This window comes from Cherax quadricarinatus, chromosome 26 (assembly GCF_038502225.1).
Source record: "Cherax quadricarinatus isolate ZL_2023a chromosome 26, ASM3850222v1, whole genome shotgun sequence".
In the NCBI taxonomy this organism is placed as follows: domain Eukaryota; kingdom Metazoa; phylum Arthropoda; class Malacostraca; order Decapoda; family Parastacidae; genus Cherax; species Cherax quadricarinatus.
Window position 1 is genome coordinate 35,232,835 of NC_091317.1, and position 15,125 is coordinate 35,247,959.

Here is a 15,125-nt window from a genome sequence, read left to right on the forward strand (position 1 = left end):
TTTCATACAGCTCCCAACTCAAACAATTACGTAAGTGTATTATTGTAAGTGCTTTTGTAAGTATATTTTTGGGGGTCTGAAATGGACTAATCTAATTTACATTATTCCTTATGGGAACAAATTCGTTTGGTAACGGCACTCGAACAGCCTTCTGGATCAAATTATGGCCGAAACTCGAGGTGCCACTGTGCATATACGTATATATATATATCTATATATATATATATATATATATATATATATATATATATATATATATATATATATATATATATATAATACATTTTATAACTGCTTAGTCACCAAACCAAGGATCACAAATCAATTATGATGGCAAGTAATCAATGTACCTTTCCTGTGTAATTTCACTAAATATTTGTGAGGTAAGACAATCACTCAGAACTGTCCTTAACAGAGTATTCTGTGAATATTCAGGTTGTTCTGAAGGCATAACTACTACCCTTAATTTTATGAGTCTGCCCCAACTTTCCAAGTAAAAATACTGAATGTAGAAACAGAATTTTAAGCAAATTCTACATAGTTCGCTGGGTAGAGGCCTATGCGTCCATCCTTCCGTCCTGTACACCAACCCTGCTCGTCCTCATCCTCAAGCTTCTCAAATACTTCACCTGGGAATTAACAAAAATGCTTATTAAAAAAAATGTAGTAACCAAAACATACACATAATTATATATGCAGCCTCTCCTCACTTACTGATGGAGTTTCATTCCTAACACCACGTCGGTAAACGAATTCATTGCTAATCGAGGAATCACCCCTTACTGATACTTCAGAAATGTCACTACCCGAAATTAAAACATTCAGTTTTACGTTTGCTGTGAAAATCCTTTCAATCCGTTCATTATTAACCCTTTCAGGGTCCGTCCCGTCTTATTATTATTATAATCAAAAAGAAGCGCTAAGCCACAAGGGCTATACAGTGCTGCAGGGTAGGGAAGGAAGCGAGGGTATTGGATGGCAGAAGGGAGGAGGGATGATCAGTAGGTTACAGAAAACAGAGAAAACAGAGGGGCAGGGGATAGTACCGGGGAAGAGGGTAGCATGAGATTGAAGTAGAAAGGGCTGAAGGTATCAGAATTTGTGAAGTAAGTCAGTTGTTGTCAAAATGTCAATGAGAGAGTCTGGATGAAAGGTGGGTCCATCAGCGAGAAGGGAAGGTAAAGAGAGAGCAGCGGAGCGAAGACGACGACGGAGGTAAATTCTGCGTGCTCGTTGATAAAGTGGGCAGTCCAACAGAATGTGGCTGACTGATAATGGAGCTTGGCAATTCTCACAGAGAGGAGCAGGGTGCCTCTCCATGAGATATCCATGAGTAAGACGAGTATGGCCAATGCGAAGATGGGAGAGAGTAGTCTCCCAACCTCGACACTGGTGATAAGAAGACGGTCAGTAACCTATACTGGTTTAATAGATTGAAGTTTGTTGCCGAGCATAGTAGGCCAACGTTGTTGCCAACGGGTGTGAAGGTGGGAAGATATTGCAGCAAAATAGTCCGTAAATGGAATACCTCTATATGAAACTGGTAGGTCATGTACTGCTGACCACGCAGCAGTGTCTGCCTGTTCATTGCCCTGTACATCAACATGATCAGGGACCCAACAAAAAACAATAATTTAATGCTTGGTAAAGATGCGGCGTAGCCAAAGTTGGATACGGAGGACTAAGGGGTGAGGTGTATAAAATTTCTGTATAGCCTGTAAAGCACTAAGGGAGTCTGAGACAACCACAAATGATGACACAGGCATAGATGCAATACGGATAAGTGCTGCAAGGATGGCATACAATTCAGCAGTAAAAATACTAGCCGAAGATAGTAAATGCCCTCGTACGATGCTGTCCGGAAACACTGCTGCGAATCCTACGCCGTCAGAAGACTTAGAGCCATCTGTGTACACAGCAATGGCATGAGAATGAGAGTGAAAGTGGTCAAGAAAAAGAGAGCGGGAAGCGACCGTAGACAGTTGGGCTTTCGAGCAAGGGAGAGAGAAAGAACAGATTCGAACAGCTGGAACTTCCCAGGGGGGTAGGGAAAAGTGAGATGCTACATGAACATAGAAAGGTGGTAATTGAAGAGAAGACAAGAGCTGATGAAGGCGAAGAGAGAAGGGACGGAGTAAACAGGGACGGCGAACAAATAAAGAATGTCTACTAATATCAGTGACCATTCTATAAATGGAAGGATTGCGAAGATCATGAGAGCGTACATAGTAGCGAAGGCAATGGGCATCACGGGGATCGGATAAGGATGGAACGTTCGCGTCTGCATAGAGGCTCTCGAAAGGGAAAGAGCGAAAAGCACCAAGGCATAAACGTAATCCTTGGTGATGAATGGGGTTAAGGCTAGAGAGAGTAGCAGGAGATGCCGCTGAATAGATCTGGTCACCATAATCAAGTTTCGATAAAATGAGGGTGGAATGTAGGCGAAGGAGGGTTCGACGATCAGCTCCCCATGAAAGATGAGCAAGGGTTTTAAGAAGGTTCAGCCGGCTGTGACAAGTTGCCTTCAGAGAGGTAATGCGAGGTTTCCAGGATAACCTACGGTCAAAGAGGAGGCCCAGAAACTTGATTGTATCACGTTCAGGGATACGGGAGCCATAGAGGTACAAAGGATGATCAGAGATGACAGAGCGTCTGGTGAAAGTAATTTGGTGGGTTTTAGTGCTGGAAAATTTAAACCCATGTGTGGTGGCCCAATTGGAAACACGGTCGACTGCATGCTGGAGAGAAACTGTAATGAGGTGACAGTCAGCGCCTGCACAGGCAATAGTGAAGTCATCAACATAGAGTGATGACCAAATATTTGATGGAAGACTAGAGGCCAAATCATTAATAGCAAGGAGAAAAAGTGTTGTGCTCAGAACACATCCCTGGGGGACTCCTTCAGCTTGGATAAAGTCCGGGGAGAGCACATTATTAACCTGAACACGGAAATGCCTGTCAGTTAAAAAGTTCTTAAAGAAGGATGGTAGATTGCCTCGAAGGCCTAAGGAGTGGGCTTGGGCTAAAATATTATACCTCCAAGTTGTGTCATATGCCTTCTCAAGGTCAAAAAATATGGCAATAACTGAGTGGTTATTCGCAAAGGCATTACGAACATACGTATCCAAGCGTAGTAAGGGGTCTATGGTAGAACGTCCCTTACGAAAGCCATATTGACGAGTGGAGAGACTGTTGTGTGTCTCTAAATACCACACTAAACGTCTATTTACTAGGCGTTCCATCACTTTGCAAACTGCACTGGTAAGAGCAATGGGATGACAGTGGGAGGCTTCATGTCCCATAGTGCCTGGTTTGCAGAAAGGGAGAACAATGGCGGATTTCCACAGCTGTGGAAGAACTCCTTGTGACCAAATAAGATTGTAAAGGCGTAATAGGACTGCAAGGGCTGACTGATGTAAATGTTGTAGCATACGAATATGAATGTCGTTGGGCCCAGCTGCCGATGATCGGCAAGCTGAGAGTGTTGCCTCCAGTTCTTGAAGTGTAAAAGGCACATTATACTGTTCTTCTCTGAGAGAAGAAAAGTCCAAGGGTGCTAACTCTCTGGCAGACTTTGAGGAAAGAAGTGAGGGGCATAGATGGAGTCCCTGAGAAATACAGACCAGATGATTGCCAATTTCATTGGCAACATCTAGTGGGTTTGCTATATCAACACCGGCAACCCGCAGAACAGGAGCCGGGTCAGGAAAATATTTACCACTCAGTTTTCGTACTTTTTTCCAGACTGCACTCATAGAGGAAGCAGAGGTGATGGTGGAGACATAATCTCACCAGCAAGTGCGTTTAGCGTCACAGATGACACGGCGAGCGATCGCACGCTTCTGCTTAAAATCAAGAAGTCACTCCATGGTTCTATTGTACCGGTACCTGCCCCATGCAGCGCGTTTCAAACGTACTGCACGAGCACAAGCAGGAGACCACCAAGGCACGCATTTCTGAGAATGCCTGCCCGAAGTTTGGGTATACAATTAGAAGCTGCGGTTAAAACGGAGGACGAGAAGAGGTGTAAAAGCTCATCGATGGAGGATGAAGAAGGAACCTCTCTAAAAACAGTTAGGTGTGAGTAAAGGTTCCAATTTGCCTGATCAAATTGCCAGCGTGGGATGCGAAGAGGTGGTGAATATGAAGGGGAAGTAAGAATGATTGGGAAATGATCGCTGTCATGTAAGTCCGGGAGAACAGACCAAGTGAAGTCTAATGCAGCGGAGGAAGAGCAGACTGAGAGATCGATGCAAGAGTGTAAGTCCGAGGATCGAAATGGGTGTGAGTACCTGTATTTAAAACATGGAGGGGGTGGGTGGCAAGAAAAGCCTCTAACTGAATTCCACGGAATCACAGTGAGACCCCCCCCCCCAGAGGAAATGGTGGGCATTAAAATCGCCAAGTAACAGAATCGGTGGCAGTAATGACGAAAAAAGAAAGGCAATATCCGGAATAGATAATGCCCGAGAAGGAGAGAGATATAAAGAACAGAGCGTATACCACCTATGCAAGTGGATACGGGCTGCTGTGTAATGCAGCGAAGTATGAACAAATAGCTGATGGTACGGAATATCAGTGCGTAGGAAAAGGGCACTTTCATTAAAGGCCCCATCAGGAAAAGGATCTGAAGAATACAATAAATTATAGCCTGAGATGGGAGAGATAACAGCAGAGTGTAATTTTGGTTCCTGTAAGCAAACACCAACAGGGGAAAACTGGGAGAGTAACATCTGAAGCTCACCCCGATTACCCGAGGCCGCGTATATTCCACTGTAAATAGGCCATGTTTGGCAATGACAAAGATACCTGAAATCCGCAGGTAAGGGGTACTACGGACTAGAGGGGTTAGAAAAGTCCACATGCGGAGGCAGTGGAAAACGTTCAAGCAGCGAAGGAATGGTGCGCTGTGAAGAAAGGAGTTGCGCAGATGGAGCAGAGGACAGAGAAGGAACGGAGGGTGGATCAGTGTTCATTGATGGTTTGGTCTCTGCAATATATTCAGAGATTGCTTCAAGTGTTTCGGAATTCAGAGACGTCGTATGGGAGACAATATTGGAAATGGTAGGGGGAGGGCGAGTAAAGATTGGAACTGTAATGGACTCTACCAAGGTAGGGGGGGCGAAAGGGTGGAGTGAACTGGAGAAGCGTGGAAGGGGACAGAAGAGGCAGAAACCTGGGAGGTGGCAGAAGAGGAAGAAACTTGGGAGGGAACAGGGGAGGAAGGTACAGTACGAGGAGGAGGGTGAACCTCTACACTTGTAACAGAGCCAGTGAGAGGGAAAGAACCAGGTACAGAGACAGGGAAGGTAAAATGAGGAGGTGGAAGATGGGTAGGAGGTGTTAACGGACCTTTTCTTGACTTTTGAGAAGTAGAGGGATGATTAGGAGGAGGTGTCATACGAGATCTCGTCGCTACTGAGGCTTGTGAGGGAGAACACGAAGAAGCGAGATCAGACTGAGGCGTTGAAGTAGGGACGTCGGAGCCTAGGACAGCAAAAGAATTAGATACAGGAGTGACTATGGGAGAGGTAACCACAGAGGTGGTTGCAGAAGATGGGATCCCAGAAGTGGGGGGACGTTTTGAAACACGGGAATAAGAAACACGAGGTAGTTTCCCTTGGAGGCGAAGATGAGAAACTGCCATGGCATAAGGGAGACCTTCTGCCTCTTTGAGGTAACGGATTTCCTGCTCGTTTAAGTAGACTTGACAACAGTGAGAGTACGAAGGGTGAGCCTCATGACAATTAAGGCAAGAGGGAGGTCGATTGCAAGACATATTAGAATGGTCATCTGCACCACAGACCGGGCATTCGGCGATAGATCTGCAATATTTCGTTGGATGGCTAAATCGCCAGCAATTTCTACACTGTTGCGGTGTAGGGATCACCTTTCGAACTTGTAACCGATGTCCTGCTACATAAAGTGAGGATGGGAGTTCACGGCTGTCAAAAGTTAAACGAGCCACACTGCTAGGGTATCGTCTCCGCCCGCGGGCAGGAAGAACATAAGTGTCTACCTTGAGGATTGGGAGATCTTGGAGTTCCAGCTGTTCAAGAATGTCAGTGCCACATGTCTGGAAATTTTGTTGAACTATGATATGGGGCAGAATGACGGTACCACTACAAGAATTGAGAGAATGATGTTTTTCAATAGTGACAGGAACAGTATCGATATGGGAAAGACGAAAAAGCTCATGAGCCTGGGTAGCATTCTGCACGGTGATGATGCGCGTACCGCTCTTAAGAGCATGAAAAGAAATATCTTTACCAACATGGCGTAGGAGTGCCTTGCCAATACAGTGGACCCCCGCATAGCGACTTTAATCCGTGCAAGAGGGCTGATTGTTATGCGAAATGTTCGGTATGCGAATAAATTTTCCCCATAAGAAATAATGGAAATCAAATTAATCCGTGCAAGACACCCAAAAGTATGAAAAAAAAATTTTTAGCACATGAAATATACATTTTCCTACACACAAAGAGAAGGATACATGCACAATAGTAGAGTAGTACATGCACAATATATATTGTGCATGTACGTCTCTACTAAATGAAGAATAAATGACACTTACCTTTATTGAAGATGCAGCAATGACTGATGAGACACTGTGTCCTGGGAGTGCCTTTTCCTCCTGAGTACTGAAGGTCCTGTTTGGCATTTTCTTCCAGAACAGGCCTTATCACACTGTGTATGCCACTACGATTCTTAAATCTCTCAAACCAACCTTTGCTGGCTTTAAATTCACCAATATAAGCACTTGTTCCAGGCATTTTTCCCTGTTCATCTGGGTGTTAGTTGACTGGTGTGGGTTGCATCCTGGGAGACAAGATTAAGGACCCCAATGGAAATAAGTTAGACAGTCTTCGATGACAATGACTTTTTTGGGTTATCCTGGGTGGCAAATCCTCTGGGGTTAATTGTTTCTTGGTATTCTCAATAAGCCACACCAACAACGGTGCTACAGCAGCAGCTGACGGTGGTACAGCAGCAACAGACGATGCTACAGCAGCAGCAGACGATGCTACAGCAGCAACAGACGATGCTACAGCAGCAGCAGACGATGCTACAGCAGCAGCAGACGATGCTACAGCAGCAGCAGACGGTACTACAGCAGCAGCAGCAGCTGACGGTGGTACAACAGCAGCAGCAGCTGACAGTGCAGCAGCAGCTGTACCACCAATAGTAGCGATGGTTGATTGGGGTTTATTATACAACCTGGCCAGCTCGGAGACACGCACTCCACTTTCATACTTATCAATGATCTTTTTCTTCATCTCTATAGTAATTCTCACCCTTATTGCTGTAGGGTTGGCACTAGAAGCTTTCTTGGGGCCCATGGTCACTTATTTTCCAGAAAAAATCACCAAAAACACTGTAATAATACGAAATGTTCCGATTGTATGCTTGGATGTTACCGCAGAGGCTGGCTGGTAAACAATGCCACCGGCGGAACATGTGAGCGTGGCTCAGGCCGCACATTGGACGCGTCACGGACGAAGAGCGGTGAGCGGGTTTTTGGGCGGTATGAGAGGCAAAATTTTTGCGAAAAAAGCGAGCGGTATGCGGATTGTATGGTATGCGATGCGTGCGGTATGCGGGGGTCCACTGTACTGTGGTCAGAAAGATAGGCAGTAGAGGAAGTCGGTCGTAAAGTGAAGAATTTAGTCCATTATGCAGTCTGAAACTGAGCATGGAAAGGTAGTGAAAGATGTGTCAATCTTTTCTGAGAAGAACGAGAAGGTGGAGAAGTATCATCAGCAGGTAATTGTCGTTGGCGTTTAGGCGTAAAAAAGGCGAGCGGAAACATATATGCGGATTGTATGGTATGCGATGCGTGCGGTATGCAGTGAAGAGGGGGTCTCACTGTACTGTGGTCAGAAAGATAGGCAGTAGAGGAAGTCTGTGCTCGTAAAGTGAAGAATTTAGTCCATTATGCAGTCTGAAACTGAGCATGGAAAGGTAGTGAAATGATAGTATAGTTTTACCAACACTCTTATATGGGTGTGAAGCGTGGGTGATGAATGTTGCAGCGAGGAGAAGGCTGGAGGCAGTGGAGATGTCATGTCTGAGGGCAATGTGTGGTGTGTGCAGAGAATTCGTAGTTTGGAAGTCAGAGGGCTGAGGAATCATGTAGAGAGAATGGAGCGAAACAGAATTTCAAGAGTGTATCAGTCTGAGAAGAGGTTTTGTGTGCGAGGGGCTTGGACTTCCAGCAGGCATGCGTGACGATGAAGGTGACTTGAGAAGTGCCTGTATCATCAGCAGGTAATTGTCGTTGGCGTTTAGGCGTGGGACCAGAGTTGGTCCGACGTGGAACGGGCCGGAGATTCAAAAATTGCCGCACCGTAGAGGGAGAGGCCGGAGCATAGTCAGAGGAGAGCGAAGGTCAGATAAATCGAAGGAGTCAGTCAAGGTCTCAGTACCTGAAGCGGGTGAGGAAACAGCACCAGCAAGAGGTACAGAGGCATGAGGAGTGTCTGAAGAGTGGTCCAAAGACGAGGCGGGGTCAGAACGGGGTGCGGTATCAAGAAGGGGCCCGGGGGTAGCAGGTTCATGGACTAGGGCTGCCATGGTTAGGTTACTTCTCTCTTTTTGTTTTTAAGAAATAAAAATAAAAAAGAATAAAAAAAGGGCGGACCGGGGAGGGATAGTTCCTAGGAGGAATGAAAGGGCCAGAAGTCTCCCTCCGCGCCCAAGAGGACCTCAGCACCGCAAGTAGTGCAGATGCAGCATGGAACCTGTGCCATACCCTACCCATCATGTCAGTAAACCGGCAATCCGGGATAGCAACCTCACATCTGCCGAGCTACCTCGGTGGAAAAAAGAGAGGGCGGCCGGAAATCCGCCACAAAGCATACTTCCTTCGGCCACCACCCCCGGAATCTGAAAGGTGGCTTCCAGAGATACACCCGTCGCCCGAGAGACACCCAAAGCCACCCTCCGGGATACCGGAGATGGATCGGGACATCCTCAGGCAATCCAGATTCCACGGCAAACTACGCCACGCCAAGAACCTCAACGGAATGGGATGGACCCCGATACCCTTTCCCCTACCTAGGAACTAGCGTGCCTGTGGGGAAAAAAAAAAAAATACCAAAGGCCAAAAGGGAAGGGTAAAAGGGAGGGGTGGGGAGGAGGAGGAGGAAAGGAAAAAGGGGAGGATGGGATAGGGAATGGGGGATTGGGGGGTTAATTAGGTTCGGTCTGAGGAAGGAGACCAACAGGTCTAATTCCTCAGACCAAGAGCCTCTTCACCACGCCAAGGAGCCCCCCTTGAAGAGGGGTCCGTCCCGTAGATCTACGCCAAAATTCTAGCGGCGTCAAATTTTGCGTGAAAAGGCTGGTAGGCCTACATCTGAGAGAATGGGTCTGGGTGGTCAGTGTGCACACCATAGAAAAAATCTGGACACCCGCATGGCATTGTGGGAACACAGGCAAATTAGCTTTGTTCATCGTGCCTGGCGACAAGGAAGTTCTCACTCCCCACTCACTCTCCGGGCGAATTCTGATTCTCCTCTTCACAACTTACAGTTCTAAGACTGATGGAAGTGGAGATGAAGACGAATTCTATGGTTTTGAACCATATGATACCACTGTACCATATGGTACAATGGTGCCATGTCATACAATGGTATCATATGGTACAATGGTATTGTATGGTAGAGTGGTACCATATGGTACAGTTTACCATATAGTACATTGTACCATATGGTACATTATACCAGATGGTACAGGGTACAGGGACCCTAATGGAAATAAGTCTGACTTTTTTGGGTTATCCTAGGTTCTCCAAACATATTCTGCTAAGTGTGATATTCTATGTAACTTTATTTGTGCATTACTAAATAAACTTACTTATGATGCCACATGCACTTGAGTAAGTTTATTCAGGTGTACAGAAATACAATTACACAGATTGTCATACATAGTAGCATATGTATAAAATCCTAGGATAACCCAAAAAAGTCAGAGTGACTTATTTCCATAGTTATCCCTGCATCTGTACCATATGGTGTCCTGTACTGTATGGTACTCTGTACCATATGGTACCCTGTGCCATATGGTACCTTGTACCATAGGGTACCCTGCACCATATGGTACCCTGCATCATATGTTATCCTGTACTGCATGGTACCCTATACCATATAGTGCAATGTACCATATGGTACCCTGTAACATATGATACCGTGTACCATATGGTCAATAGGTGTTGGTGGCATGAGATACCAGCCAAGACTGAGTGAGTGGCGACACAAGCTAGCTACTGACTCTGCAGTTTCCCAGACAAAGTGCTTTGTCATCCACATCAAAGAACACGTCAAGTTCCTGTACACTTGTAAATATATAATAGAACATTACTAATATATAACATTTTTGCATATTTTTATTGTAAACAAAATAATGAAAATATTAGTGTGTTTATTGTGTTGAATACAACAGTACCATATGGTACAATGAACCATATGGTATCATTGTACTGTATGGTACAATGTACCATATGGTACCACTGCATCATGTGGTACCATTGCACCATATGGTACCATTGTATCATATGGTACCATTGTACCAAATGGTGCCATTGTACCATATGGTACCATTGTATCATATGGTACCATTGTATCATGTGCCATTGTACCATATGGTACCATTGTATCATATGGTGTCATTGTACCATATGGTACAATTGTGATATGGTATCATTGTACTGTATGGTACAATGTACCATATGGTACCATTACATCATATTGCATTGTACCATATGGTACCATTGCATATTGTACCATTACACCATATAGTACCATAAGGTACCATTGCACCATTGTATCATGGTACCATTGTACCAAATGGTGCCATTGTATATGGTACCATTGTATCATGTGCCATTGTACCATATACCATTGTATCATGTGCCATTGTACCATATACCATTGTATCATATGGTGCCATTGTACCATATGGTACAATTGTGATATGGTATCATTGTACTGTATGGTACAATGTACCATATGGTACCATTACATAATATTGCATTGTACCATATGGTACAATTGCAATATGGTATCATTGTACTGTATGGTACAATGTACCATATGGTGCCATTGCATCATATGGTACCATTAGGTACCATTGCACCATATGGTACCATTGTATCATATGGTACCATTTTACCAAATGGTGCCATTGTACCATATGGTACCATTGTATCATATGGTACCATTGTATCATGTGCCATTGTACCATATTGTACCATATGGTACCATTGTATCATATGGTGTCATTGTACCATATGGTACCATTGCACCCTATAGCACCATTGTACCATATGGTACTGTTCTATTCAACACAATAACCACACTAATATTTTCATTATTTATATTGTAAGGAATATAATAAACAAATTAGTGCAGTTATTGTGTTGAATACAATAAGTGTACACTTATACAATATACATTATACTGGTCTCACAGGCCACAAATGTTATTAGAAAAAGAAAAAAATTAGAAAAGAAAAAAAAAAGTATAAAAAACATAAAATAAAAAAATGGGATTTTGTGGAAGTCACTGATGTTGCCACCACCCTGTCATTTTGGGTTAACTTCCCGCCGCTGTATATCGGTAAGTACTGATCAGAATTTTTTTTTTTTGTCTTATTACTTTCACAAAAATATACTCTTTAATTCTGTAAGAATTTTTTTTTTTTTTCAAAATTTCTTGGACACTTGAGCACCACTTCAGATTTTGGCCTTGGACCCTGAAGGGGTTAATGAAGATAAAACATGAAATAGGTCAATAATTTACTTAGTGGTAAGTTAGAAATTGGTCTATAGTTATTCAAGTCGGCTTGATCACCTCCTTTGTGGACTGGGGTAACCCTCGCTATTTTGAGAACTGCTGGGAAGGTGGAGGATTCAATGGATTTGTTAAAGAGTGTTGAGTCTGTTTGCTGTTTCAGTTGGTGGGAGTAGGGGTTCATCTGATTTTGTTAATATGATTGTTTTGTTTTTGGATATTCTTTAAGTTCCTAGAATTTCAGATAGGGTTTTCCGGGTCTTTTTTATATCACCTTTGATGTTTTGTAATCTGTTTTCATAATACAATTTTTTAGACCTTATCAGGTTGGTAAGGGCTGACGAGCAACGTTTAGACTGGTCTCTAGTTATTTGACCCATTCGGTACTGTTTTTCATATTGGTGCTTTGTGTTAATGGATTTAACCTTTTCAGGGTCCAAGGCCAAAATCTGAAGTCACGCACCAGTGTCCAAGAAATTTTGAAAAAAAAAAAATATTTTTTCTTACAGAATTAAAGAGCATATTTTTGTGAAGGTAATAAAACAAAAAAAATTAGAATCTGATCAGTACTTACCGAGATACAGTGCCAAGAAGTTTGTAGAAAATGATGTGGTGGCGGCAACATCGACGAATTCCACATACGCGTATTATATTATTTTGTTGTTTTAGTTGTTTTTTCTTTTCTTTTCCAATTTTTTTCTATTCCTACTAACATTTGGGGCCTGAGAGACCAATACTGTATATAATTGATATATATATACTCACTGTATTGAACACAATAACCGCACTAAAGTTATTATCATATTATTGTTTACCACTGTTGTTTATTACAATAAACATGCACAAATATTGTATAATACTAATGTTCTATCATATATTTACATATTTACAATCACTGGACATGGTTTTAGAACTGCTGGAGCTTGTGGAACTCCTTGAAACAAGGCACCATGCACAGAGGCACCTTACATTCCTCACACATAAACCGAGTGTCTTTGCGTCTTTGTTGCCGTCGTTTTGTTTGTGCACAGACAATGCATCTCTTCTGAGCAAATTTCTTTTGAGTTGAAGGAAGCTGTATTATGAAATGATCACCTTCTCTCCTCAAACGCTTGGGTATATTGTGATGAATTCGAGGACCATGTTGTATTGCAGGTGTTGTTACCTGGTACTTCATTATGAGTTGTCTGACAACAGACAAACAAAATTCACCATACGGTGGTCTGTTACCAGTCTTTATTTGGTACATATTATATGCATTCAGCATTGAAATGTCCATGAGATGGAAGAAAAGTTTCATGTACCACTTGTAACTCTTACGAACACAGTCAACAAAACCAATCTGCATGTCACACTTGTCAACCAAGCGCATGTTTTGTGTATAATCAATCACTGACACTGGTTTTCGAATACGTTCATTAGTCACTCGATCAACTTTGCCACTGTCTTGCATTTCATTACGGTGAATGGTTGTCAACAATGTGACATCTCGTTTGTCATGCCACCGTAATGCCATGATGTCATTGGCAGTAAACACCTGCACGTCATCACCACGAACACCTGCGTTGAGCCTGGGCATATGTTTACGATTAGAACGCACTGTGCCACACACATCTGTCTTGTTCACTCGCATGAAATCACTGAGTAATGGGCTTGTGTACCAGTTATCGGTATATAATGTATGGCCCTTACCAAGATAAGGTGCCATCATGTTTCTCACTACGTCACCTGATATACCCAATAACATCTTGGTATCTTTCAATGTTTTACTACCCGTGTATACAACAATATCCAACACCAGGCCACTGTCACAATCACAGAGTACAAACAATTTTATACCAAAGCGGTTCCTCTTGCTCGGTATATACTGCTTGAATGACAGTCTACCTTTGAACAAAATCAAAGACTCGTCAATTACAAGATTCTTGAATGGATAAAAGTATATCCTGAACTTTTGTTTGAGATACATGAAAACATTTCTAATCTTGTATAACCTGTCACTTCTGTCAGGCCTGGTTTTGTCAGAGAAGTGCAACATACGTAACAGTAAGATAAACCTGTTCACTGGTATTATTTCACTGAAGGATGGGGTACAAATTAGCCGATCTGTGGACCAGTATGCTTTTATATTATGCTTATAGACGTGAGGCATAAGCATTATTGTTGCAAAAAGCAAATACATTTCTGCAACAGTCGTCTCTTTCCACCTGTGTAGTCTTGACTGTGGTGATAAGATCGTATTTGCCATGGTGTACTGAAAATACTTATTACTTTCCCTGACAATAATTTCCATCAATGGCTGGTCAAAGAATAATTCAAAGAATTCCAGTTCATTGGCCGTGGTTCCAAGGGGACAGGTAGGTAGAATTCCACTTTGAGAGTCATCAAAGTGGTGAGGGCTGGGAACAAAATTGGGATTTTGCTGCCAATCCCAGATACGGTTTGCTGGTGGATACTGGACATCATAGGCTGGTTGTACGGGTGGTTGTGGCGGGCTGGTGGGTGACGCTCCGCTTTGTCCTTGAACTGACGAGTCAGCAGCGTGGGTCCCCGCGTGGCACAGCGAGTCACGCATGGCGGTGCCACTACCACCACCAGCCCCACTAACACCATCCACTGATGTCTGTGGCCCATCCATGCCAAGTGTAGCCACATCATCCTCACTATCACTACCTAAAACGGGATGTAGGGCCACGGGATGTACTCCGGGATGTACTCCGTCCCCTGTGCACAGCATAGGGTACACTACCCGAGCGCATGCGGCGGCGAACATACCGACGCTTCACTGGTGAATATGTTTCCTCACTATCACTACTCGAATGATCGTCGAGCGCAATAAAATCACAATCCACGTCAGAATCATCGTCATTACTGAAGTCAGAGGCCAGGCCACGGGAAAATATTAGTTTTCTCTTACGTTTAGGAACACCCGACCGTGAGTCACGAGTGCCCACACCAGAGGTAGAAGGTCGAGGATCGTCGGGGTTTTCTGCACTATTATCGATATCCTGGTCATTATTTTCGGTCACTAACTTATCAAAGCCGTAGAATTCGTCTTCATTTCCACTTCCATCAGTGTCAGAACTATCAGACAGGAAGAGGAGAGTCCCAATTTTCCGGGGAGTGAGAGCTGACTTGCGACGAGGCATGGTGAACAAGGGTGACTGAGCCGGCGTTCCCACAATGCTATGCAGGCGCCTAGATTTTTTGTTTACGGCGCACACCCACGGCGCAGACCCATTCTCTCATATGTAGGCCTATGAGCGCTTTCGCGCTAAATTTGACGGCGCTAGAATTTTGGCGTAGATCTACGGTTTGGACACTCACCGACCA

The 15,125-nt window shown here is 43.8% G+C and overlaps 1 protein-coding gene across 9 annotated transcripts in view; it reads right to left on the reverse strand.

The window, feature by feature from the left end:
* The window catches only part of Synd (protein kinase C and casein kinase substrate in neurons protein Synd), a 798,660-nt gene that overhangs the window by 28 nt on the left and 783,507 nt on the right, over positions 1–15,125 (reverse strand). For 6 of the 9 annotated variants that reach the window (XM_070088932.1, XM_070088933.1, XM_070088931.1 and 3 more), the window contains one exon: positions 1–629. This exon is cut by the window's left edge. In XM_070088932.1, coding sequence (XP_069945033.1) covers positions 523–629 — 107 coding nt within the window. In that variant the 3' untranslated portion in view covers positions 1–522. The remainder of the gene's footprint in view (positions 630–15,125) is intronic. The other 3 variants (XM_070088937.1, XM_070088936.1, XM_070088938.1) reach the window with 3 other exon arrangements.